At 41.1% G+C, this 27,220-nt stretch overlaps 1 protein-coding gene across 2 annotated transcripts in view; it reads right to left on the bottom strand.

The window, feature by feature from the left end:
- Positions 1-22,479: 22,479 nt before the first annotated feature.
- PRDM6 (PR/SET domain 6) overlaps positions 22,480-27,220 on the bottom strand; it is a 96,279-nt gene continuing 91,538 nt past the window's right edge. For both annotated transcript variants that reach the window (XM_074328556.2, XM_019728038.3), the window contains one exon: positions 22,480-23,465. In XM_074328556.2, coding sequence (XP_074184657.1) covers positions 23,351-23,465 — 115 coding nt within the window. In that variant the 3' untranslated portion in view covers positions 22,480-23,350. The remainder of the gene's footprint in view (positions 23,466-27,220) is intronic.

Genomic DNA, 27,220 nt, shown 5'->3' with positions numbered 1-27,220 from the left:
GAAGGCACCCCATGTTTCCTACTTTTTAACACTCATCACATATATGATGGATTGTTCATTACACTCCTTCCTACCTCTCAGCCTTCTAGCATTTTCAGGGCTGTGTGAACTCATTCACTTAGAAAATACAGTACTAATCTTTTATACAGGAAATACTGTTATGCCCCCCAAAGCTGCTTATGGGTAAATGAACTGATTGTGAGGTGAATCAATTATTCTAGGACCTCCTGGGGGCCTCAGTGTCTCACCACTGGTCTGAAGGAGCAGGAGGCAATTCTGTGACCAGGAACACAATTCAATGAATCAAGAATTACTTTGAGAACCCAGGAATAAACCCTCACATGTAAGGACAAATAATTTTCAGCAAAGGATCCAAGGCTGTTTAATCGAAAAAGGACAGTCTTTCCAATAAATGGTGCTGGGAAAACTGAATGTCCACATGCAATAGAATGAATTTGAACCTTTATACCATATATAAACATTACCTGAAAATAGATCAAAGACCTAAACATAAGAGCGAAAACTATAAAACTCATAGAAAAAAACATAAGAGAAAGCTTCATGACATTGGATTTGGCAATGACTTTTGGATATGACACAAAGGCACAAGCAGCAAAAGGAAAAAATAGGTAAATTGGACTTCACGAAAATTTAAAACTTTTGTACATCAAAGGACACTATCAACAGAGTGAAAAGGCATCCCAAGGAATGGGAGAAAATATTTGCAAATCCTATATCTGATAAAAGGTTAATATCCAGAATATATCAAATTCTTACAGTTCAGTGACAAAAAAACTAACCTGATTTTAAAATGGGCAAAGGACTTGCATAGATATGAATCTAAAAAAGATGTTACAAACAGCCAATAAACACATGCAAGGGAGCTCAACATACTAATCATTAGGGAAATAAATGCAAATCAGAAATACAACGAGATCCCACTTCACACCATTAAGATGGCTAATATTAAACAAAACAAAACAAACAAAAAACAGAAAATAATAAGCGTTCCGATCAAAATGGCACAGTAGGTAAATGCTGTGCTTGATTTCTCTCATGACCACATTAAAATTACAACTAAGCTACAAAACAACCATCATTGAGAATCATCTGAAGTCTAGCTGAACCGAAGCCTTACAACTAAGAACATGCTGAAGAATCCCCCTCAAGACTGGTAGGAGGGTCAGAGACACGGAATGGGCTGGTCCCACACCCACGTGTGACCATTAAAAATCAGAAAGGATATCTCGGCTGCAGAGGTCCCCTCCAAAAGAGCAAAGGGCCCCAGTGCCACACTAGGCTCTCCAGTTCAAGGTTCCAGTGCCAGGGAGAGAAGTGTCTATAATTATGGTTGTGAAAATCTGCAGAGATTGTGGTTGAGTGAGCTGTAGGGTGGCTGGAGTCCCAGGCACTCCTGTTAAAGGGACCTCATAGGGACTTAATTACCAATGGAATCGCAGGTTCTGAGTTCTAGCACTGGAGCAGCAACTGGAGAGGCCTCATATGGCATATGGTGGGGAACTGAATTGTCTTCCTTCAGGATGAGAGTTGGAGGTACAGCTTTCTCCAAGATGGAGGAGCTAGCCAAAGCCATTGTTTCTTTTTTGAGCCCTGCCCTTCCCTGCGTGCAGACGTAGGTGGCCGCTATATCTGAGTCTCCATCAAGTTGGCTAAAGCTGTTCATTTTCCATGCCCTAGTGATTCTGAGAATCCACTCCACCCAACTTTTGGGCACGTCTAAGCCACTTCTAGTGGCTTTTTCATACAAACCACCTGCCTTGGCTCATGCTGCAGACTTTCCTAGAGTATCTCAAAGGTTCACAGAACACAGACAAGCAGCATCTGGATTGAGCGTGTCCTCAGTGAATAGCCCAAAGCCCGGCACTAGTAGCAACCTGCCTTGGTTTGTGGCTTGGCCTCTCGAGGCACTTCCAAGCATGTTGCAGGCTGCGGCCATCTGTGGATTGCTTTGTGGCTCCTGTCAATTGGCCCCAGGTGGGGCATGGGCTGCAGCTGAAGTTGACCTGCAACTGGTCCTCACCCAGGTGGCCCTGGGGCTGGCATGCCCAGTGGCAAGCACCAAAATGAGCTGGAGCATCACCCACCTGCCTCCAAGGATGACACACCCAAGGGGTGGATTGGGCAGGCACCAGAGCTCTGCTGAGGCAGATCCTGCTCTGTAGGGGCAGCTCCTGTGCGGCAGCTCCTGTGCAACAGCTCCTCCACTGTAGTCAGAGCAGGTCCTCACAACCAATTAGCCTGAGGGTCAGTCCCTCCAAATGACATACAAACAGCAGCCAAGGCTCAACTACCACAGGAGGGCACACATAACCCACACAAGGGGCACACCTGGACTGCCTGGCTCAGGTGACCAGGAAGACAGCATCGCTGAGCCCCACAGCACACCTACTACATAAGGCCACTCTGCTAAGACTGCTAAGACTACCTACTACATAGAAACAAACACAGGGAGGCAGCCAAAATGGGAAGACAAAGAAACATGCCCCAAATAAATGAACAGAACAAAGTTCCAGAAAAAGAACTAAACAAAATGGAGACAAACAATCTACTAGATGCAGAGTTCAAACCACTGGTTATAAGGATGCTCAGTGATCTCAGGGAGAACTTCAACAAAGAGAAAACATAAAAATGGAGATAGAAAACATAAAAAATATTACATTCCCGAAACCATTTTAAAAAAGAAAAGAAAAAAGCAGCATAAAATAGAACCACTGAGAAATAAAGACTACAATAACTGAAATGAAGAATACATTAGAGGGAATCAATAATAGCAGAGGATTGAATCAGCAATTTAGAAAATAAGGTAGCAGAAAACACCTAATCAGAACAGCAAAAAGAAAAAAAGAATTTAAAAAATGAGGATAGTTTAAGGGGCCTTTGGGACAACATCAAGTGTATCAATATTCACACCATAGAGGTACCAGAAGGAGAAGAGAGAGAGCAAGGAATTGAAAACCTATTTGAAGAATAATGACAGAAAAATTCCCTAACCTGGTGAAGGAAATAGACATACAAGCCCAGGAAGCGCAGAGAATCCCAAACAAGATGAACCCAAAGAGGCCCACATGAAGACACATCATAATTAAAGTGCCAAAGTTTAAAGACTAAGAAAGAATCTTAAAAGCAGCAAGAGAAAGCAGTTAGTTACCTATAAGGAAGCTCCCATAAGACTATTAGCTGATTTCTCAACAGAAACTTTTCAGGCCAGAAAGGTTTGGCAGGAAATATTCAAAGTGATGAAAAGCAATGTCGTACAACCAAGATTACTCTACCCAGCAAGGCTGTCATTTAGAATTGAAGGACAGATAAAGACCTACCTAAAGAAAAAGCTAAAGGAGTTCATCGCCATCAAACCAGTATTACAAGGACTCTTAGAAGGACTTCTTTAAGACTATATATATATGTATGAATAAAATTGCAAAACTACATACCTATCAAAAATTATTTTAATGTAAATGGATTAAATGCTCCAATCTAAAGACACAGGATGACTGAATAGAAAAAATCAAAACAAACAAACAAACAAAAAACCTTACCTATGCTGCCTACAAGAGACTCACTTCAGATAAAAAGACATACCCAGACTGAAAGTAAAGGGATGGAAAATGATATTTCATGAAAATGGAAACAAACAAAAAGCTGGGGTAGCAATAGTTATACCAGACAAAATAGACTTTAATGAAAGACTATAACAATAGCCAAAGAAGGATCCAGTAATCCCACTTCTGGGTATTTATCTGAAGAAACCCAAAACACTACTTCAAGGGGACATATTCATCCATATATTCATTGCAGCATTATTTACAATAACCAAGATATGAATGCAACCTGGGTGTCCCTGAATGGATGAATGGATAAAGAAGAGGTGGTACATATATACAATGGAATATTACTCATCTGCAAAAAAAGAATGACATCTTGCCATCTGCAACAACATGGATGGTCCTAGAGTGTATTATGCTGGATGTAGTCAGTCAGACAGCAAATGACAAATATCCTATGATCTCACTTATAAGTGGACTCTAAAGAACAAAATAAACAAATGAAACAGGAATAAACTCAGATAGAGAGAACATTTTGATGTTTGCCTAATGGGAGAGGGTTTGGAGGTGGGTGAAAGGGGGAAGGGATTAAGAAGTATGAATTGGTTGTTACACAGTAGTCATGGGGATGTAGGGTAGAGCATAAGGAATACAGTCAATGATATTATAATAACTGCGTATGGTGTCAGATGGGTACTAGATCTATCAGGGTGATAGATGGGAGGGGGGTTAGGGTTAGGGTAAAAAAGGTGAAGGGATTAAGAAGTACAAATTGGTGGTTATAAAATAGTCATGGGGCTGTAAGAAGAGCATGGGGAAGATAATCAATAATATGGTAATGACTCTGTATAGTGCCAGGTGGGCACTGTTGAATAACAGTACACCTGAAATTAATATAGTATTGTATGTTAGCTATATTTTAATAAAAATCTTAAAATAATAAAAGATAAAATCAATAACAAATTTTAAAAGAAAGAAAATAATAAGTGTTGGGAAGGATGTGAAAAATTGTAACCCTTGTGCACTGCAGGTGAGAGTCTAAAAGGATGCAGCCACTATGGAAGACAACAGGACAGCTCCTCAAAAAATTAAATACAGAATTGCCATATGATCTGGCAATTCCACTTCTGGGTATATACCCCAAAGAATTCAAAGCAGGACCTCGAACAGATATTTGTACACCTGTGTTCCTATCAGCATTATTCACAAAAGGTAGAAGCAACCCAAGTGTCCACCAATGTATGAATGGATAAAGAAAATGTAATATGTAATATGATGGAATATTATTAGCCTTAAAGAGGAAAGAAATTGTGACACAGGCTACACAACATGAATGAAACTTCAAGACATTACGCTAAGTGAAATAAGCCAGTCACAAAAGGACAAAAAAACTCATGCCACTCATTTGAAGTACCCCCAGAGTAGACAAAATCAGGGAGACAGAAAGTAGAACGATCATTGCCAGGGGTTAGGGAGAGAGGGAAATGGGGAGTTACTGTTTCATAGGTACGAAATTTCAGTTTGAGTAGGTGAAAAAAGTTCTAGAGGTGGAAGGCGGTGATGGTTGCACAACAATGTAAATGTACTTAATGTTTCTTAACTGTACATTTAAAGTTGATTAAAGTGGTAAATATATTTTATTGTGTATATTTTACCACAAGTTAAACAAATAATAATAAAATTAAACATTTACTCTGAACTCAAAGCATTAGGGTAATGAAGAGAGTCTGAGAATCCCACCCAAATTTGAAGTCTGAGGTTATCCCTGGGGTAAGTCAGCCTTCCTTGAAAGGCTGAAGGGCAGTGTCCATTCAAACAGACAAGTGAGGAGAGAAGGCAGGATGTAGCTTGATCGTGTTTGGCGTGAGGCTGGAGTTTGGAAAGACACTGGTCTGCGTGAGCTTCACTTACTGCTTCTTTAGATACTCTTGTTCAGGGAAATGGACTCCGTCTGTTCTGAGTCATTTGCAATGTTGCTTTGAAGATCTTGTTGATGGCAGGAAAACTTTAGCCTCTTCTTATTGCCTTTGTTTTTAATGAAGGAGTCTTTGTGATTGGCCAGAAGATGGCAAAGCCAGTAAGACTCAAATTGATATCCAAAGCTCAGGCCTGTGGAGTTTGAGCACTTTCAAAACTTGGCACAAAGGAAAAGAGCTGTAAGGAAATGCTGCCGAATGAAAGTTGCAGAACTCTGGGTACCAGAAAAGTGAGCTGGGATGAGCTCGAACTCCTTAAGGCTTCTCCTGCCAAAAGCAGGGTGAGGGCATGTGGCCAGGATCCCGGCCTTGCCTCTTGGTTGCTTGGCTCGTGTTCACAGAGACACAGCCTATGGCAGAGTAATGTGCCCCACCCAGCTAGTACCTGAGGTGCACATGAAAACAACTCAGTCCAGGAAAGCCATCTTAAATGGAAAACAAGCTACAAAGTGGGAGGAAGACCAGAATGCTAGAGGGATGCTCTTAACTGTGGGAAATGATCTTTGAAAAGAAAGTGAAGCAAACCTATTCATGATTCTTCGCACCACAATTGGTGAAACTCAAGGAACCTCTACACTGAATCCAGTTTATTTGCCTTGTTTGAGGGACGTGGGGCCTTTCATTATTTGGCCCAAAGCAAAATTATCGAAGTTGCCCCCAGTCAATAGCAATAGGAGATACCAAATATATCTATCCCTTGGGTAACGTCAACTTTTAGAAAGCAAACTAGTTCTAAATCTGAAAACAGAATTCATCCAGCTATGGATTTTGGCCTATTTCCATACGGATTCATCTAAGGATTTCTCTTAGAGAAGTTCCTTTCTGGCTTGTTTTATATGGGTGGTGCCCTCATATTTGGGACTCAATGGATCAGATCCCTTCCTGCTCCTAAAAAGGAGTGCCCAGCCAAAAGGCACTTTAATACTCAGAGCAGGGAAACTCTACACGTAGACAGTGAGCAGTCTATGAAGGGAGACAAAATGGAGTGTAGTGTGAAGAAGGAAGGGTTTCTTCAGAGTCATATACAAACGTCACGTGGAGAAGCAGCAAGGCCAAGAAACAGCAATTCCCTTCCCAAGCCTAAGGAAAGGTGATGTTTAGACATTGCTGAGTCCTGAGGCAGTCCATAAAGGGAGCTATTTACATTTCCTGTGGTTGCAGGACTAGTGAGATTGCCAAGCCCTGAGACACATGACCATAGCTGTCACTGACTTTCAAGAAACTTCGCTGCCCTCTTTTCACTCTTTCAAAGTTTTAGCTGATTTCCAAGTTCTCTTTCCTCTGGCCCTGGGCTATTGCTATTATGAAAGGCCCAGAATAAATCTCTGTGAACGGCTCAAACGTTAAAACAGTAGAGCTTTAAGAAAAAAATAAAGTATCTGGGTTGAATAACCTAGATACACATATCACAGAGGAATGTTTCTGCAGATCTTTGGTAGTTACTGGAATTCTATTAAGTGATCTGTAGCAGTTTAAAAACGTGGCTCCCAAATTCTTTGAAGTTCTTTCCACCAAGTTTCCATCAAGAAGTGTGTGTGGGGTGGGTGGGGAGAGTCAATGTTCTTTCCCTTGAATCTGGGCAGGTTTGTAACAGCTTCAACCTGTAGAATATGGTGGAAGTGAGGCTATATAACTTCCAAGGCTGGTCATCTTGGGATGCTTACTCTGGGGGAAGCCAGCCACCATGCAACACGTCAAACTTGCCTAAGACTGCCATGCTAGGGAGGCTATGTCCTGGCACTCTGCTCAACAGCCCCAGCTAACAGCCAGCATCTACTGCCAACCACATCAGGGCACCATTTTGGACGTGCAGCCCAATTGTGCCTCAGATGATCCAGCCCCATGCAAGGGCTGGCTGCAACTTCTTGATGCATCCAAACAAGAATTGCCTAACTGAGCCCTTCCAAATTCATTATCCACAAAATTGTGAGCCAAATGCAAAGGCCATTTTAAGCCACAAAGTTTTGGGGTAATTGGTTATGGAGAAGCAGTAGCCTGAATGTGGTTCCTTGGTAGTTTGGTGATTTCAGCAGAAAAATAATATACATGTCACAAATGTGCAATGGGAGGTTGGTAATGATTTTTACGAAAATCTGATTCTGTTCTTACTACCCATAAATAACCAAACACTGTTAAAAGTTACACATGGAATATTAAAATTACATATACTCAGTTTATCATGGCTAGCTTTCAGTTAACAGGGTACAATTCTTCTTTATAGTTGCATGTTAATAGTTACAAGAGTTAAATTTGCATTTTTAAATCTTTTTTATATGTACATTTTTATTTGTTAGACAACAAATATTTACAAAGCACTTCTTATATGTCAGATACTGTTTCAAGTGAATACATTTACTCTTTAGATTGACCCCAGGAGGTATGTATTATTATTACTATCCTCATTTTATAAATGAGAACACTGAGTCACAGAGAGGTTAAGTATCTAACTCGTGGTTACATAATTCTTTTTTTTTTTTTTTATATTGGGGCAGGGGAACAGGACTTTTATTGGGGAACAGTGTGTACTTCCAGGCCTTTTTTCCAAGTCATTGTTGTCCTTTCAATCTTAGTTGTGGAGGCCGCAGCTCAGCTCCAGGTCCAGTTGCAGTTTCTAGTTTCAGGGGGCACAGCCCACCATCCCTTGTGGGAGTCGAACCGGCAACCTTGTGGTTGATAGGACGCATTCCAACCAATTGAGCCATCCGGGAGTTCAGCGGCAGCTCAGCTCAAGGTGCCGTGTTCAATCTTAGTTGCAGGGGCGAAGCCCACCATCCCTTGTGGGACTCGAGGAATTGAACTGGCGACCTTGTGGTTGAGAGCCCACTGGCTCATGTGGGAATCGAACCAGCAGCCTTTGGAGTTAGGAGCACGGAGCTCTAACCGCCTGAGCCACCGGCCCGGCTCCGTCATGGTTACATAATTCTTGAGTGTTGGATTTGGGATTTGAAACTAGGCAATCTGGCTTGAATCCGTGAACTTTGACCCTCTGCTGCCTCTCAACTGTGTATCATTTTATTCCCAATTCACACACATACACACACACACACACACAAACAAACACCCAAGTGGTACACTGGAGTGCAAAAGAAGTAATAAAAATATACCATTCGGGATTATATCATAAGTGTAAATGATCACTAGAACTCAAGTGCAAACATATAATATGTACCTATATTATATATACATATACAATATTCATATATATTTGTATGAGTGAGTGATGAGTAAAACTAAGTATATGATATTTGCAAATTAGATTTTATATCACCTATCCCTTTACCCCTTGTCTCTAGTACATTACTTTGTCGTGTCGGATTAAGAAGCAACTCAAGCCTTCTCCTCATTTAAAATACAGCACAACCACCTTCCTGAAACACCAACAGAGTTTTTCTAGAACAACTGCAAAATAATAATCCAGTAAGAAATTTACAGTTGTGCTACTAAGGCAGAGGAGAGACCAGCAGTACCGTTTAAAGTGACACTCTCTACAGCAAACCAAGTCACTCTATTGCCAATAATCTTGCAAAGCCAGCTATATATTTACTGACTGATACCATGTCTGGCAAGGAAGCAGAACAGGCTATTGCAGAAGCTCCCTTTTCAAATGGCACTGTGGGTGTCACATAATAACAATGACACAAAGTGTGGAAGAGCAATTACTATCATGTACAGTGATTAAGACATGGGCCCCACAGCCAGAATGCCTAAACCACATCCTAACTCTGCTCCTTGCTAGCGCTGTGACCTTGAGCAAGGTAGCCACCCTCTCTGGGCCTCAGTTTCCTCATGTGTAAAACAGGGACAATACTAGTACCTGCTCAAAGCTGCGAAGAGGATTAAGTAACTCAGTAATGCAAAGCACTTGGGACAGTGACAGGCATATAAATGTTTGTCAAACGAGTAAATAAAATGTGTCCGAACAGGTATTTCACCCTGCAGTGGATAAAACCGCTGATGTACAATATAGCACATACACATGTACATATATGAAGGAGAAATGTGGGATGACTTTTGTTCTAATTAACACTGAAAGGTAAAACTACAGAAGAACAGATGTTTTGGGTTAAGTTAATAATTATTTGATGAGCTATGACGTAAACAGAAAAGGTGAGTTAGTTTAAGTGTTGATGGGGTGCTAAACGATGTGTGTACCAAGAATAAAAGAGTAAAATAATTGTCAATTATTAAATAAGTGTTAATCCATACCCAGCTTTATTCGCAGAGAACAGTGAGTGGCCAAAAATATGCCTCCGAAGCTTAATTACATGTTGAAGGAAATAATGAAAATTGTAACTATAATCAACTCACAGCCACTGAACGTCTTTCCGATGTGCTGTATGAAAAAGTGGTGACTACAAGCCCTCTGATCGTCCACACTGAGCTATGCTGACTATTGTATTGACTATCTATTGACATAGTTATTCCATGTAACAAAGAATCACAAAATCTCTGTGGCATGCAATAATACACGTATTGCTCGTGTAGCTGGAATCATTTGGGGATCGGCTTGGCAGCACTGTTGACTTTGGCTGGGCTCACACACACATCTAGGGGTTGGCTGGCTATCAGCTAAAGCTACTGGGGCAACCTGGCCCACTTCCAAGTGCTTCTCATCTTCCAGCAGGCTACCCCAGGCATGTGCTCATGGCAATGAAAGAGGTACAAGAGTGCAAGCAGAAACATATAAACCTCGTGAGGGCTATGCTCAGAGCTGGCACAGTCACTTTGCACACTCTACTGACCAATAAGTTAAAAGCCAAGGCATACCTGAGGTGTGGAGAAATAGACTCCACCTCCGGAGTGGCCAAAATGACACGCTCACATGGCAAAGGGAATGAAAACAAAGAGAGGCAAATTCAAAGACCATTTCAATCATTCAAAAGGTTTCCCCTCCCCCCAGTATTTTTTTCCAAGGGATGCATTTTTCAAATGTGCTTAAAATTGGTGGGCTGTATTTTTATGAACTGCTCATAATGTGCTCTGCGGTTTGAGAACACTGATTCTACAATAAGCCCTGCAACATAATGAGTTTTAAGTTAAAACCATAATTTCTTAATAAGACAAAACTGGAATGCACATGTCTAATTGCCAAGAGCTTTTCTGATACTTGATCATTTTATTTGTTGGAGAAAAAAAAATCAGTGATGTAATATTGGACACATTTTAAAACCATAAACAAACACTACAACAGAACAGGAAAAGATACCTTTTCACGGCCATATGCAACCAGAGTCGATTAGGAAACCATTTACCTGTAACTTTCATGTTGAAATTTCAAATTTCCAATGTTGAAACAGTTTATGTTCTTCAAGTCAGATTCTGACACTGCTGAAAGAAATTTTCAGTGAAAAAATTTGTAATTCCCGTATTTGTATCTAATGTGAATGTTGATGACTCTGACACAGCCATCAAATATCCACTGCCATTGCCAGTCACTTATAACTGTCAATTAAATGTTTCTAAATTAAAAGAAATAAAGAAAAAGAAAAGAAACCGATGAGATGCGCAAACAGATCTATGGCTCAAGCTATCCATTATGCAGCCAGATGATGAGATTACCTTTCAGGAAAATAATTTGGGGAAAGATTACAGATGCTATCATTCCTATAGTTTACATAAAAAAAATGATGATGAATTTTTAAATGTTCTATTTATTAAAACTTATGACAACTCTTTTAAAATACACCTAAAATTGGCAGGCTACACATATGTTCTTTGCCATTATATTGTCTGCAGACAATAAAAATTTGAAAAACAAGTAATAGTTAGCAAATGTCTGAAAAGGAGCTTGCCAACCCTGAGACTCAGCAGAATACAGATTCTGCACAGAACCAGGCACTTAACTGATTCAAGAAGAGTTATCATTAAGGAACATTGTCATTGTGCATTGCAAAAGCGACACGGCAAGACTCATTGACCAATGAGAATAAGAGCAAAGGAAATTATCTTGGTGGAAAGAATTTTCCCAAAGTACACTTCAGTGCCAACTCACTGCTGGCAAGATGCTGGATCATGAGCCACATGGTGTGTTAGTTTCCTATGGCTGCTGTACACATGACCACAAACTTAGTGCCTTAAAACAATAGAAACTGATTATCTCACAGATCTGGATGATTCCGGGGTTTGAAATTAAGGTGTCAGCAGGGCCATGTTCCCTCCAAAGGCTCTAGGGGAGAATCTTGCTTTGCCTCTTAGTTTTAGGTGGCCCCAGGCACTCCCTGGCTTGTGGTTGCGGCACTCCAACCTCTGCCTCTGTCCTCACATGGTCTCCTCTGCGTGTCTTCTCTTCTCTTTCTGATGAGGACACATCATTGGACTTAGGAGCTAACTGAATAATCCAGGATGACCTCGAGATCCTTAATTATATCTGCAGAGACTCCTTTCTAAAATAAGGTCACATTCATGGGTTCTGGATGGACATACCATTTTGGGGGGGACACGGGGGCAGGTACCCTTCAGCCCAGTACAAATGGGAAAGAACAGGGTAAAAACTCAGAAGAGAATTCAAACAGAGGGTTGAAATTCTTTTATTAAGGATGTTAAAGATAAAATAGATTGTTATCTCATAAAATGTGTGTGTGCGTGTGCGTCTGTGCAGGTGTGTGTGTGTGTGTGTGTGTGTGTGTGTGTGTGTGTGTGTGTACTGGCTACCTGAAGGCATAAGAAATTGAAGGAAAGGCCTTATAAGAGCACTTCCCATTTTATTATATGGTGAGTTTGGGACTCAAAGTTCTGTTTTACCTCCTCTGATAGATACTAAATAATTGATTTCCGGGATGGCCAGATGGCTCAATTGGTTAGAGCACGAGCTCTGAACAACAGGGTTGCAGGTTCGATTCCCACATGGGCCAGAGAGCTGCACCCTCCACCACTAGACTGAAGACAACGAGCTGACGCTGAGCTTCCGGAGGGGTGGCCAGATGGCTCAGTTGGTTAGAGTGCGAGCTCTCAACAACAAGATTGCCGGTTCAATTCCCACATGGGATGGTGGGGTGTGCCCCCAGCAACTAAAGGTTGAAAATGGCGACTGGACTTGGAGCTGAGATGCACCCTCCACAACTAGATTGAAGGACAATGACTTGGAGCTGATGGGACCTGGAGAAACACACTGTTCCCCAATATTCCCCAATAAAATTTAAAAATAATAATAATTGATTCTGGTTGTGACTGGGATTGCAAATAATTAGGATTCCCTTACACACACTTGTATGGATATTATACATCACTTCTACATACACAGATTTGGTTTTAATTTGGGGATAAGAAAAGGGAATAATCTGGGATAACAGGTGGGAAACATCTCTGCCTGGCTGGGTGGCCCTTTTAAATGATAACAAAATGACCTCTCTAGCTTGTTGATTTGGCCTGGCTTTCCTTCTGGGTTGCCATGGGCCTCATACCAAGTCATAAACAGAAAGAGAAGCTCCTGGTCTCAGAAGCAGGCTCCAAGGCCCTTGTTGCATCTTGCTAGAAGAGTGAACCAATCAATCCTGCTTGTTCTTCCTCATTACTTAGAATCTTTGTGTAGAAAATGAAGAAACATGTGTCTTTATTATCTACTAAGAGTCTTTTGATTTCGTTTCTACTCTGTCTTTTGAAGATATAATTGACGACTGAAAGGCGCCATTCCAAACGCAGGATCTTAGAGTCAGGGTTTCTTCACTTGGGATCCAAGGCCCCCTCCCACCCCGAAAGTCATTGTAAAGTTGGGTGTGTTTGTGAAGTTTTCTGTGGAGCAATCACATTCTCAAAGAAGTCCATCCCTGCCAAAAGGTAAGAATATCCACAGGTTGGCTCAGTGCTATGAACCATCAGTTTGTTGTTGACCGTTGCCAAGTTCTTTAGTTTCCACATGCAAAACTATAACCCACACAAGGGATTATAGCAATGATAAAAATTCAATAAAAGACAAGACATTGAATCAAATCTGAAAGAAATGTCCCAGGAAAGGGCACCCTCTAGATAGCCATCAATGCAGGTGGCAGATCTTCCAAAGGAGCCCACACTGACAGTACTTCGTGGTAGCTGGAGGTTAGTAGGGAATCCACACACGTGTCTGTTCACTTCGGCTCATCTCAAAAAGCAATTCCTTGGACTTGGCTGAACAACTCCTCCAGGCAGAACTGGCTAATACCTCAAATCTGTCATCACTGGTTCCTGGATGGTCTCCTACCACCTCTATATTTTACTTGATTACATGTTTTTCTCTCTCTTCCAAATTGTATTACTCACCATGTCGCACTCATTTTTTATATAAGCATCTTAGGACATAGAATTTAGGTACGGTGGTGCAAAAGTAATTGAGGTTTTTGCAATTATTTATAACCTTTTAAACCACAATTACTTTTGCACCATCCTAATAAAAATATTTGTTAAGTAGATGTATGAATGAATGGATGAATGACAAATACAAGTTATCTGAGGACTAAAAGTCGCACTAAAGCTGTTTAGAACTGTCCCAACCAGGAGGCTGAAAACCACAACCACCTCCCTGTCAGGCCCCTGCCCTCCTCCACCTATAAGAGGCACTGAACTGAGCTTACAGTCTGACCAGAGAAACAAGCAACACAGGAAAATGGTGTTTTCCCAGAGTACCCTTTCCTTAAAGAATCTTCACAATGAGACTCAGGTATGTCGTGGTTGCAGAGTTCTACTATTTTGAAAGTAGATCCTCACTTCTTTTTTTTTTTTTTTTTTTAAGATTTTGTTGGGGAAGGGGAACAGGACTTTATTGGGGAACAGTGTGTACTTCCAGGCCTTTTTTCCAAGTCAAGTTGTTGTCCTTTCAATCTCAGTTGTGTAGGGGGCTGTTCAGCTTCAAGTTGTTGTTCTTTCAGTCTTAGTTGTGGAGGGCGCAGCTCAGCTCCAGGTCCAGTCGCCATTGCTAGTTGCAGGGAGCACAGCCCACCATCCCTTGCAGAAGTCCAACCGGCAACCTTGTGGTTGAGAGGATGCGCTCCAACTAACTGAGCCATCCGGGAGCTCAGCGGCAGCTCAGCTCAAGGTGCCGTGTTCAATCTTAGTTGCAGGGGGCGCTGCCCACCATCCCTTGCAGGACTTGAGTTGAACTGGCAACCTTGTGGTTGAGAGCCCACGCTCCAACCAACTGAGCCATCTGGGAGGCAGCTCAGCTCAAGGTGCCATGTTCAACCTTAGTTGCAGGGGGCGGAGCCCACCATCCCTTGCGGGACTCAAGGAGTTGAACTGGCAACCTTGTGGTTGAGAGCCCACTGACCCATGTGGGAATCGAACCGGCAGCCTTCAGAGTTAGGAGCACGGAGCTCTAACCGCCTGAGCCACTGGGCCGGCCCCTAGACCCTCACTTCTGATGTAATCTTTTTCTCAAGAAACATTTACATGTCATTCCTGGGCAATGGAATATCCATACGTGGTGACGGAGGAAGCAGGATAACATGCAGCTCCTTGTTTTCAGGTTGGGGCTGGCTGCTGAGCCTGGCCACTCAGGGGAGTCCACGTTCTACTCAGAGAGCTGCCTATTGTGCATGTACGTTGTCACATTTATTTCACTGTCATCATCCTGATGCTTAGAAAAAGGATCAGCAACCTAACAACAGAGTAAAAACCCCCAACCCCAAAAAACTCCATCTTCCACGTGCTTAGGCTACAAAACCCTGGAGTCATCCTTGACTCCTCTCTTTATCTAACATCTCAGCCATTGCATCAGCAAATCCTGTCAGTCTTCAAAATACGCCCAGAATTTAATCAATTCCTGCCACGTTTACCACTACCCCCTTGCAGAAGACACCATCACCTCTCACCTGTATCGAGATACCCTCCTAACCACCTTCCACCTTCAGCCCATATTCCCCTACACTCTTTTCAACAAAGCAGCCAGAATGATGCTGCATGATCCTTTTCAATCAGAGCATGCCCCACTTCTGCTCAAAGACAGTTTTTCTATTTCACTCAGAAGAAACAGCCAAGTTCTCACATTGGCCTTCAAGGTTCTCATAGTCTACCTCACTTTACATCTCTGACCTTACTTCCTATAATCTCTCCCACCTCTCAATCCACTCCAGCCTTAGTGCCCTCAAACAGCTGGCTTTGGCTCTCTGAGAGCTCTATGGCCTTGCTCACTCAGAAGGGCCACAGACCCAGGCTACTCTAGGGCAAGAGCTTTCTGCTCTTCTCCAACTCTTACAGAGGCCAGAGGTCAAACATCAAATTCACACTGCCACGGAATTGTGGCCTGGCCTCTGCGTATATGTTTCCTTGAGAATGGACCTGCCTCAGCTGAGCAAATGAGCATGCAAACACAGGAGTGAGGAAAAAAGCAATGTCAATCATACCTGAATAAACCACAGGGCTGAATTTTAACAATCATTCTGCTAGCTAGTGCAAAAAGCATTCTGTTTGCCAACTAATGCTTTCCCAAGGAGAGTTTGTTGACTGATTACTACCTAAACTGCAGGCGAGAATCGAATAGTTGGAGAAAGAACCAACGTGGGACTAGAAAGACAGATACAGCAGATCAAGTAAGCATAGGAATGTTTTATTAATCAAATATATTTACATTTCTTGGTCAATTATCTCTAAATGTGTGCCTGTTTTTCATTTAAACATAATGTAATCCTGGTAGATTCTATCGTAAGAGTACTTACAGCTGCATGCATGATCTCATTGATCCTTTGTAGTTTTTTTTTTTTTAAAGATGTGAGTTTAATAAAGCTAAAAAAACATAAGCAAATTATTTACCATTCTAATTGCAGGATAATCATTCTTGTCATATCAGTGGCCCTTACAGCAAATGGTCCTCACCACCCACAGTCAGCTTCTCCTCATTCTCTTGACTGACTTGTTTAGACTGTCCAAACCTCAAAAAAGCAGAAGTGAAATAGAGCACTAACCTTAACCATTTCATTTGGTAGGAAGTTGGAGAGAGACATATTTCTATTCCAATGGAGAACAGTTACAGTAAATTGAAAATTAGCATATAAAGGAAATTCACACAATGCCTTTCTAGCACCTAATATCACACACCTATTATATACTACAAAGCTTGATGCCTTCCCCTTAATATAACAAAATAAATTCACTTGGAAACATCAGGTTTCCAAAATAATTTTGCTCAGTGTCTGAGTTTTCCTTAGTGTCTGAATTACTACCTTGGCCTTTGCAACTTTGTACTGGGCGGGTAGGGGGGAAGGGGGGAAGCCTCTTTCATAGAGTCCTTATAACTTCCCAGGAAAAGAAGTTTGCCTCTATTTTTGCTATTTCATGTTCTCCAAGTTGGGAGAAACTTGAGTATTTGTACTACATTGTTCAGGGAAAGCAAGTCTACAAGGGTTGTTTCTTAGCATTAGATAATGTTCGAAAGGGAACCAACAGGGACTGAGTTGGTGGACATTTAGTCTAAAATGGCTGCCTTCCCCGACATGTGGTGATCACCTGCTGTGACAGGAGTTTTTCTTTTTTTTTTTTAACTCGAAAGAGTTCTGTGGAAACATACCTCCAACTTGTTGAAGTTTATATCAAGATTGTTTTCAGTTGGGAGTGATGTGCCAAGCTTTGGGGGAGAAAGGCAGCAGCAGGGATGTTTTTAAGGCAAGAAACAGGAAATACCAACCAAAGTCTACCATGTCTGACTGACAGGGAAACCGTGCTCATTGTTTGGATAAACAAATGTGCCTGCTAGAATCTGAATTTGGAAAAATTCATTGCGGTTTCAATACTGTGGTAAAGAATTCCCTAGTAATCAAGTCAGTTCATAAAGAAATTTTGCAAATTTTTTGAACACATCTTACAAATAGTCGCATCTAGATGGTGCCCAAGACCTTGAACTGGTTCCCGGCGTACCTGATGCACATACAATATTTGTGCCTTTGACAAACCCAAACTATATAATGACTGTAGTCTTTCTCCCTCACTGCTTTAAACCAACAGGCTAACCACATAAGCTCATATTCTTAATGGACACGACTGCATAATTAATCCAGTGACTCCTGAAAAGTAACTCACTTAGCATTCAGTCAGAACAAAGGAAAACTAGATTTCACGTGGCCCTGTTCAGGATGCATTTTCACTTGTCAATAGTGTTGAAGCCTAGATCTTCTTTTTTGGCCTCTGCCCAACATCACCTGCCTTACAGACTGTTGCCATTTGTCCTAATGTGTATCACACACGTGAGAGGATTTTGTTTTCTTTTAATGTGGAATTTTAGTTGCATGCATAGAAAACCAAAAACATTACCTGCCAGCAATGGGTATTCCAAATTCCGCTGTTCAACAGCACAGATTTAGAGATTACAAAATCAGCAACGACAATGATGTCTATTTTAAGAGGATCTTAGCCTTGTTTCCACAAACACATTTTATGAATAAATTATACTTGTGTTTATTTTAAAAAGCTCTTGTTCTCAAAAAGAAGCTTTGAATAAGGAAGTATTTTCCCTTTTAAAAAAATTACCGTCATGTGGTTGAGGAGGAGAAAAAAAGTAAAGAAGCGGTTAAGATAAGTATATATGAGAAAAGCGTAATGGTAGTAGCTTTGTTTTAGAGTAACTGAGGATTAAATTAAATAATCCATGTCGAGCAGTTAGAACAATGCCTGGCAGTAATTGCACAATATATGTTTCTATCATTATTATCATCCCATTTACATCTGAGGGAATAAGCTCGGACTTTATTTTTCCATTAACATTTACTCAACAGATTCTTTTGTAATCCTAAATACAATGGTAGCATCTTAATATATAGGGAAGACAATTCAATAGTTTTATGTGCTTGCTCTGTTTTCTGACTTTTTAAAATAATTTTTCACATTGATCTGAAACATCTGACATTTGTTACTTAAAAGGAGAAACTAAATACATATTTTAACTGTTCAACACAACCTTGGATTACAGGCTAAACATCTGTGGCAAGGCTTTTCAGTCGTGCTCTCTCTGGACAGTTGTACCCGACGGCTCGTAGAATTTAATCTCGAGAAGGCCTGAAGTATGTAATTCTTCCTGGGACTCCATTTGTTGTTTTGTCGTAGTGCAGGTAAATTCTAGTGATGGGAAAACCTCAAACTCCTGGGTGGAGAAGTACCCTAACATCTAGTTACTTTGTAAAATGTCTCCAAACCTCTTCACCTTGAAAGGATCCTGACAAACGAATGACATTTCTGCAACCTTCTGTAATCACTTAAAAGAAGCATATCACTTAGTATCTTTCAGGATTTGGTGTCAGGAATCGGTAAAGGCTATGGAAAGCACAATTAAATTCGCATCAAGGAAGGAAAACAGAAACAAACTTTTTCGAAAAGGTGCTTCTTTAGTTGATCTGCTCATTCCTGGCCTGGTTTCTGCAGGCTTATGTAGCCTTAATATGAGAATTACGTATTTGCTCCTAAAAACACAAGGCTGCACAAGGGGGGCCTGCTCAAAGCAACTCCCTGACCCCCGGCTGTTCTGGAAATGCCCTACTTTCTGAGATGTGCCATGTTCCCCGTTTTAAACAACTCAGGAGATACATTTCATTTTTAAATTCATGCAAAACAAATACAGGAATAATTCACTTCTATTATGAAAAGCAATTAAATATTAGTTTTTCACATGAACAACGCTTACAGCCAATGACAAGCAATTAGTTTTGCAATGATGTACCAGAGACCTGGGGCCTTGGAGGGTGACGCCCATGGACAGGAAGATCCTCCAGTTTCAGAGCGTGAAGAGCTTGGTAGGGAGGTGCAAAAACAAACTGAACCAAAAACTTCTCTTTTTAAAGTAGTGTTGAATGTCCACCCTGACAGTGTTCTCTGAAGCACAGGGGTGCCATTTAGGTGTCTCCACCTCTGAGAGCTCCACAGCCACACACTGGGGACAGGGCCTGCCCTGCCAAGGCCTGTCACTAAGGTGGCCCCTCAGATCCTTAGAGGGTTCCTTCTCTGAGCAACTCCAGCCCTGTCCCCATTTGTTGTCTTTTCACTGGGGTAGGGTCATAAAAACCTTACAACCCTGGCCCTAATCCCGGTATCTTGATATTGCTGCTAAGAACCAACAGCCTAGTGGGTAGACCAAAACCAATCATGTTGTGCGTCTTACTTTGTTTTGAAATATGCTGCCTTCTGGTCCTCAGCTTAATTTACATACCTCTGGTTTTCCCAACTGCAGCAATCCCTGTAATTTCACTAAGACAAAAGTCTGAAGGACTAAAACATCCACGCTACTAGCCCACCACTTAAGAAGAGAATATTATTTTCTCACCAATAGTTACTTAAATAATGCTGCTTAATAGCGATCCTAAAATGGGATCTTATACAATAGTTCAGTAAATGTTGGTTGAATAAATGAATGAAACAATGAACCAATCGATTAATGAAAAAATTGGATGAGTTGGTACGTGTTTATAAATTGTTGCACGTCTAGACTAGAATAATGCTTTCCAATGTACAACCCAATAAATTGTAAGCCCTGTGAGAATAGAAATGGTATCATAATCCTTTTCTGTTATGAAACACAGTTTCCTCCATAAGGCTACATTCAAATGGACATTCAATAAATATTTGTTAGTTGAATTAAATGATATAAATTACACAATATTTAGTTTGATAGCTTTAATTACCCACACAATAACTCTATAAAAGCATAGGCCCCCTCAAAAAATTCATTTTTAATGATAAAGAGAACCAAGATGAAAAGCTTATCTTTAAGAATCGTGCGCATTTCCTGGGGGGAAATCTCCAGCTTTGCCTAAAATGACTGAGATTTTTCTAGAAACGTGGTGTTGCGGCCCCACCCTCATCCTTCTGCACCTCGACTTTTATGTGGTCTACCCTTTGGTTTAGATGCATAGCTAGACCAATGAGCATGTGGTAGGAAGGTACGTCTTATTCTTGGGGTGGGAGGAGGGAGTTTGTCCACATCGATAGGAGAGGGCAAAGAGAGATTACTTCAAGAGCCAAACACTGACTCAGCTCTGATAGTCTCCCTTTCTCATCTTAGCTCTCTTCCTCTTTCCTCGATGATTCAGAGCTTTTATTCTCTTTATACCATAATTCATCAGGAATTTGCTAATAAGGGAAACTGACAAACCTTTATGACAGCAGTTTCTACCATCCATTTACAGTGTCCCAAGAGAATATTTGTCAATTTTAAATAGAAAAGGCTAAAGCAATTGTTGGGAGGTTGTAAGAAAAAAACAACAATAAAAAAACCCTTCCCAGAACATACTTCAGTTAAAAAAGCATTTGAAACTCAAATGATCTCAGTACTTGCTTCAAAGCTCCAAGTCAGTTTGCAGGTGTAGGCCTGTCTCACGGACAAAAGGCCTAGGCTGATCTTCTAGAAGTTGGCAATGGCTCAGCAGTGGGAAAATTGTGAATGTCCCCAATTTTCTATTTGTTAAGTAGAAAATATTTTCTAACCAAATTTTGATGGAAAATACATGCCAAAATTCTCCCTTGCTAATAAAGGAGAGAAACAAACTTAAATGGGCCAGAAGACTAAAAGAATCTTTTGGTATAGAGGTCGCTGCCATATTAATTTGGAGTTTGGGATCAGCTGGCAAAGCCATTAGAGGCAGAGACCATTGTTATGGACACTGTTTCCAAGATATCAAGAGCGGAGTAAAGACTTCCTATTCTTGCATGGGGTGGAGCTCATGAAAATGGGTGGGGTGCATCGTGTTTATTTGTGAAAGGAGGCAAATGGCTGAACTGATTTTCTCACAGAAGAAAAGAAAAATATTAGAAACATACAGGTGAGTCCCTTATTTTCAAAAAGCACAACCAAATGTTTCAACCTTAATAAATGGAGCAGATTGCTCATCTGTGTCGTTGATCTGTCACTGTCTTGCAGATTTTGGGTTAACATGAGAACACACCCCTATCTAGCAGAGAGAACACTTTCAGTCAGCAACAGCTACACAGCAGCACAGATTGCTTACTACTTCCATGACAAGTAGTGAGAAGCCAACAAGAACCAGGGGAAAATTCTAGGATTCTAAGTCAAAGACTTGAGATGGAAGTCAGAATTAGCCAAATTCCTTTTTGGGGCCTATAACGATATACATATACACATATATACACATATATATATATATATGTATTCATATGATTCTATATATATGTATAAATTTATATATATTATGTAATATATAAATTATATATATATATATATAAAAATTACAATTAGGGAAGGTCTGTTTACTCCATTTTAAATTTGGCAGTTGGGTGCTATGGATGGGGAAGGAAGATTTTTCTGAGAACCAAATACATGATGAGCCATTAAACTGCACCAGGCAGTCTCCTTCCTTTTAGTGGTCAGTTTAATGATGTGTCACATAATTTTGTTGAGGGAAGACAATGGGAGGGCTGAAAGACGAGGCGTTCTTAAAAGGCTATGTCCTGTTATCAAGTGACCAAAAACTCGACAGAGATTGCTGCTATTAAGCACTCTAGATAAAATTGTTCAGTTTTAGCTACACTGGCCATCAAGGTAGGGCTTCGTCTCTGAGACACTGCTGTGAGCTAAGAGACAAGGGCCATCTTTTTTCCTGAAGTGGAATCATGTCATGTAATGTGACCCAATTTTATTGAGCATCATTGTTGAATTACCATAGGCTTGCTGAAGTTAAACTCACTTTCCTAGCACTCAGTCAAAGAACAGTGAAATTGTGTACATAATCCTTTTCTTTCAATGGATCAGTGTTGAGAGAAGAATATTATCAAGGGCCATAGGAGATGAAACAGGTAATTCCTATTGATAAAATTAGCTGTTGCCGGGCTCCTCCTCTCAAGGTTTCCTTGTCTCGGTTACTTTCAACTATGTTTGTAAAAACGCTTCCCTTTCAGGAGGTCCTCCCAGTCTTCACCTATATGAAGAAGGCAGATGAAACTGCCCAAAAAAGGCCCTGACAGTGGGGTTTGGCACTATCTTTGTTCACATAGTCAACACGTTCACAGACACAACAAAAAATTACTTGAAGCCTAATACCTTATATTCAGCCTCATACCGAACAACTTTTATTTTTTATTTTTTTTGTTTTTGTTTTTGTTTTTTTTTTAAGCTAAAATGTTATTGAAAACAAAATTTTCTCAACTAGCTGCTTCGGAACAATATACTGTATTATGAAGCTCCGTACATGGTACATGTTTTTGAAATCCTGACAGGGCAAAGTAAGTCCCCATTTTTTTTTCCTTGAATTTTAAAATTTAAACCATTTTCTTCCTCTTCCGGGCTCTTCTGCACCAAGGCCAGGTTGTTGGATGGAAGGAGCCACATGGAAAGTGCATGAGAAGTGAACGTGGAAAACACAGAAATGCAATGCCTGTGGGGCTGATGATGGTGCCCACTGAGGGAAGGTTCTCACTTCCGTTTCCGTGGTCCCGCCCGGGCAGCCCGCGCCGGGCCAGGCCAAACCAAAACAGCAGGAAGAAGGGCTGTACAATGGGTCCCCTTGAATCATGCTACTAAAAAAAGGTGCAACGAGAAACAAGTCCCTGTGCATTCTTAGTCACAACTGTGGGCAGAAGAACCCATACAATTCCTCCCTTTGGTATTAAATAACAGTTTTAAAAAGCTTTTTAGAAACAAAGCAAATACATGGTGGCACTGGAAATGTTGCCCACCCCAGGTTAGTCATCCACTGAAATAAGTCTCATCCCTAGTCATAAATAAATAATCTCTTTCCTGGTCTGACTTCCACGCCAGGATCAATATCTCTTAACATCTTACTTATTTTATTACTGCTTTTGGTTTTCTGGGACTGATTGAAAGTTGCTCAGAGGAAATCTTTGGTTTTGCTTAAGTGTCCGTGACATTTAATCATGACTTTCCTTGCAGTTTAATTCCAACCAGTCAATCAGTTAATCCACTTCGATTGATTCTGGGCTCTCGGTTATTGGCTTGCACTCATTGGGCATCCGCTGGTGTCGGCTCAGCTGAGTGGCCTGTGTGAAGCTCCTCTCACACCTCTCGCACCTGGTGGAGGCAAGAGAGAAAATTGAGACCAGGGAGCAGGGCCTGCAGGGTGATGGGCCGCCTCTCATCCTGCCTAATCAGAACAGACACACCAAAGTGGCTTCAGATTTTCCCGGCTCAAGAGGTTTAATTGGTGGCTCCTTCCAAGGCCTGGATGCCTGTGATGGGACAAAGCCCGTCTGATGCAGAACAGAGGGATCTGTCAATAGGCAGGGGGAAGGTGATTTCTCCAGAGAGCGCTGTCCTGCTGCAGCTCTGATCACTGTCAGTTCAAATAGATAACGAACAAAAAGAGATTTTTAGGAGTGAGCCATCAAAGCAGCAGCTTGTCTGCAGTTTTCTGCTCTGTAACCCCAAAGAGAAATTGATGACAAATAGAATTTCACCTGCTGCTAATTTAAAACCAGGAATTCTACTCCCCTCGGCACGGCAGCCAGGGAGCGGTCATCTCTGAATTTGGAAACGAGAGGAAGCGATGCATTAGTTTGCAGTGACTACGCAGGTGGATGTGGGTGGTTGCTTTTGTGCAAAAGCTAGTTATAGAATCACAGCCCAACCAAACTCAGGGTTACAGCAATGTTTGGGGTGTGGTAGAAGGCTCAGAAAACCCAATGTTTGTGTGTTTCAAGAAGTTGACCTCTCCAGAAAGTACAGTGAAAGAATGTACTTCTGGGCCATAATTATAGGCCACCATGTCTAATGAGAAAACTGGTCTCACACTTGAAGCTCTATCTCCGCTCCTTAACTTAAAAAAATCATAATAATAATAAAAATTGTAATCTAGAAATCTTGGCCCCGCCTTCCTCCCACACAACACACACACTAGCTTAATGGCTACTCAATCTACAACAAACACACACACCCACAATCTAATCGTGGCTTCTAGTTTTTCTGTGGTGGTTGTTCCTGGCTGGTTGTCTATGAGTGTGTACACACACACACACACACGAACTGTGGCAGCATGCTGGACACAGACGGGCTGCCTGGAGCACTGAGCTTTGGGGCAGAGCAGCCATTTCGCCATCCCCTTAATGTCCTCTCTTCAAACCTTTGAAGGGAAGGATACTCAGGAGAGCTGTAGACAATGGTCCCTCTTTTAAATAACACACCGTTTGGTCCCAGCTCCCTGCACTATTGGGACTGTGGCAAATCATCATGAGACAGTCTGCACTGCCCTATCGTGAGCCATGTGTCTTGTTATCTGGTGAGCGGTCCTTTCTTTCTCCTTTTTAGTAAATTATACAAAGTCCCTTGCCATAGGAATAATTACCTATAAAAATAGAACACATCTATCCACTCTGGGGAGTCTTGCATATTTTTGAATGTTGGGAGGTTAGAGCCTGACTATCACACTTGGACTTTTCAGGGTTCCTGTGCCAGCTGAGTGTGTCAGGATGACAAAGTTGTGTTTCTTTGATTGTCTTTCAGGGAATATTTCTAGCAGCCTGTTCCACTGTTAAAAACTGCACTGTGATCTTGACAAATGTATAATGTCAGCTTTAATGTATCAGACCTATCAGCTCAATGAAAATAACTCAGAAGTATTGATCAGCTAATGATTTTTAGTGTATTCATTAACGTCCACGGGCAGCTCATCCCCTCTCCAGAGCTCCTGAAGTGCTGATGACATGTAAGTGAATTGCTGATTGTTTATTAGAAAACTGATTAGTTACTGGATTAGTGTGTCAAAATATACTACCTTTCACTGCTTGACAAACTTTCAAATTATTATATTTCTTTTTTTTATGGTGAAGCTCTAGGATCAATTTCAATGAGAGAATAGCTTGAACAATTATGAGGAATAACACTTTATCTGGGTCATACTTTTGCACTTCTAATCTTGTACATTAGAATATCAAGAATTCGAAAGTGAGAAGTTTAGTGCTTCACAGAAGGCAAAAGTGTAAGTATATATGGAATATTTAAACATCCAGATTGGACAGAGACATTAGAGGAAAGTTACATTTTTCTCAAGTGTTTCCCTAAATGCCTCACAGATATTTACCCTCATGGAATAATTTGTTGTCATAGTCAGAGACTTTACTAAGTCTGATCTATAGGTGGCCTGAAGTTATCACTGAAAAATCATCTCTAGTGCCGTCTGCTCAAGAAGTGAGAGTAAAAACACATGCAGAACTAGGCTCCTAGAAATAATATTTGCATGGGTTGGGAATTATAAGAACACCATTTGTATAACTGAGGACGTAAAGAAAGCTAGATGTAAAAATATTTTTTTAAAAATAAAAGAAGGACGTCAGTTTTAGATTCATCATCTTTAATTTCAGAAAAACCTTCCTTCACCAGTTATCTTCATGGCTTAATAAAACTCATCAGAAGGACAGATTCCATGCAAATACCTCAGTTCTGGCAGGTTAGAGCCAGACTTCAGCTGGGTTGACATTTAATTAACCCTGAACTACAATCCCAGATGAGTGACTGGGCATGGGTACCTTGAAGCCTGCACTTCGTGCAGTGGAGCAGAGTAAAAAAGAAAGAGACATGCAGGTAATGAGCCGGGAGTAAAGACAGGGTCGTCCTCATTGTGATGACATCACAGCCTTGAAGGAAAAAAATCACAGAAACAGTGAAGTGGAAAGTCGTCCAAATATTGCAGCGAAGAGAAAGTCCCCAACTTTCTACCAGCATTAGGCATCTTAATTAGACTGGATTTCCTTTTAGATTTGAGATCATTCTTTACTTATTGTGATGGTTGACTGGACTAAAGGCAGAGTTTGCTTCACAATTACCATTTGACACTGACAGAGACACAAAATAATGCCAAGTTCTGTAACACAGAAAACCTGCAAGCTTTCTTTCTGTGCCTCTATGGCCTGTCACACAATACTTCTTGGATTGAACCAAACTGCACAGAGCTTCAGACATGTGCTCAATGCATATTTATTGATGTGCTCTTTTTATTTGCTTTGATTTTGCCTAGATCTTGTTAAAATATTAGACGCTCTCTGGAATATCCTTTGATTTGTTTTAAAACTAAGGCAAACTGTCTTTACTTAAGGCAAAAATGTAGTTATGAGTCTTTTCACCTGCTTCTAACAGATGAAGAGCAGAACCCCTCCTATGGAAAGTTCTGGAGTGCCTAGGTGCAGAAGCCGCCCTGAAATCATGAGAGATCGTGGTTATTAATAGAGGATATTGGAGTCCTCATTGCAAAGAATAAGTTTTAAATGGCCAACTTCCTCCCTTCTTTCTTCTTGTCAACAAAGTGCTTGGCAATTACCGTTACATGAAATGATGTCTTGCTTTTGCTCTTTGTTCTCCACGACTTCCAGTCTCACAGTATAAACTGAAAGCCAAGAGCTTCAATATGATCCTTAATATTTGTTTTCCTCCGTGCTCCTTTACCTGAGAAATTCTAAGTCTACAGCCAAGGTAGCTACCCCACAGGCTATGATCTACTTGCGCTTGAGGGGTGGAATCTCTCAGTGAGATTTCAGCCAATCCGATTGTGAGGCAAAACCTGGTATGAAACTCTGATTCCTCTTAATGCCAAATCCAGCCTTCTCTAGATAGCAATAATCTGGATGTACCTTGAAAACCCACATCTCAGCAGAAGGTTTTAGAAGTTGGAAAACATGGCAGGCTCAGTGTGGCCCAGACCTTTAATGTTCCGTGAAGGCCTCCTGGGCCTGGGGCGGGTGGGTCAATTTGGGTACTGAGCCATTTAGGGCATCTATTTGGAAGCTGCCCAAGGCAGATAGTTTAGGGTTGTGCATCTTTACAAGATTCTTTTCCTT

The sequence above is a fragment of the Rhinolophus sinicus genome, chromosome 3 (genome assembly GCF_057876585.1).
Source record: "Rhinolophus sinicus isolate RSI-liver-muscle chromosome 3, RSI-T2T, whole genome shotgun sequence".
Taxonomy (NCBI): domain Eukaryota; kingdom Metazoa; phylum Chordata; class Mammalia; order Chiroptera; family Rhinolophidae; genus Rhinolophus; species Rhinolophus sinicus.
Note: the sequence above shows the minus strand (reverse complement) of the source record. Positions and strands in the feature narration are given on the sequence as shown.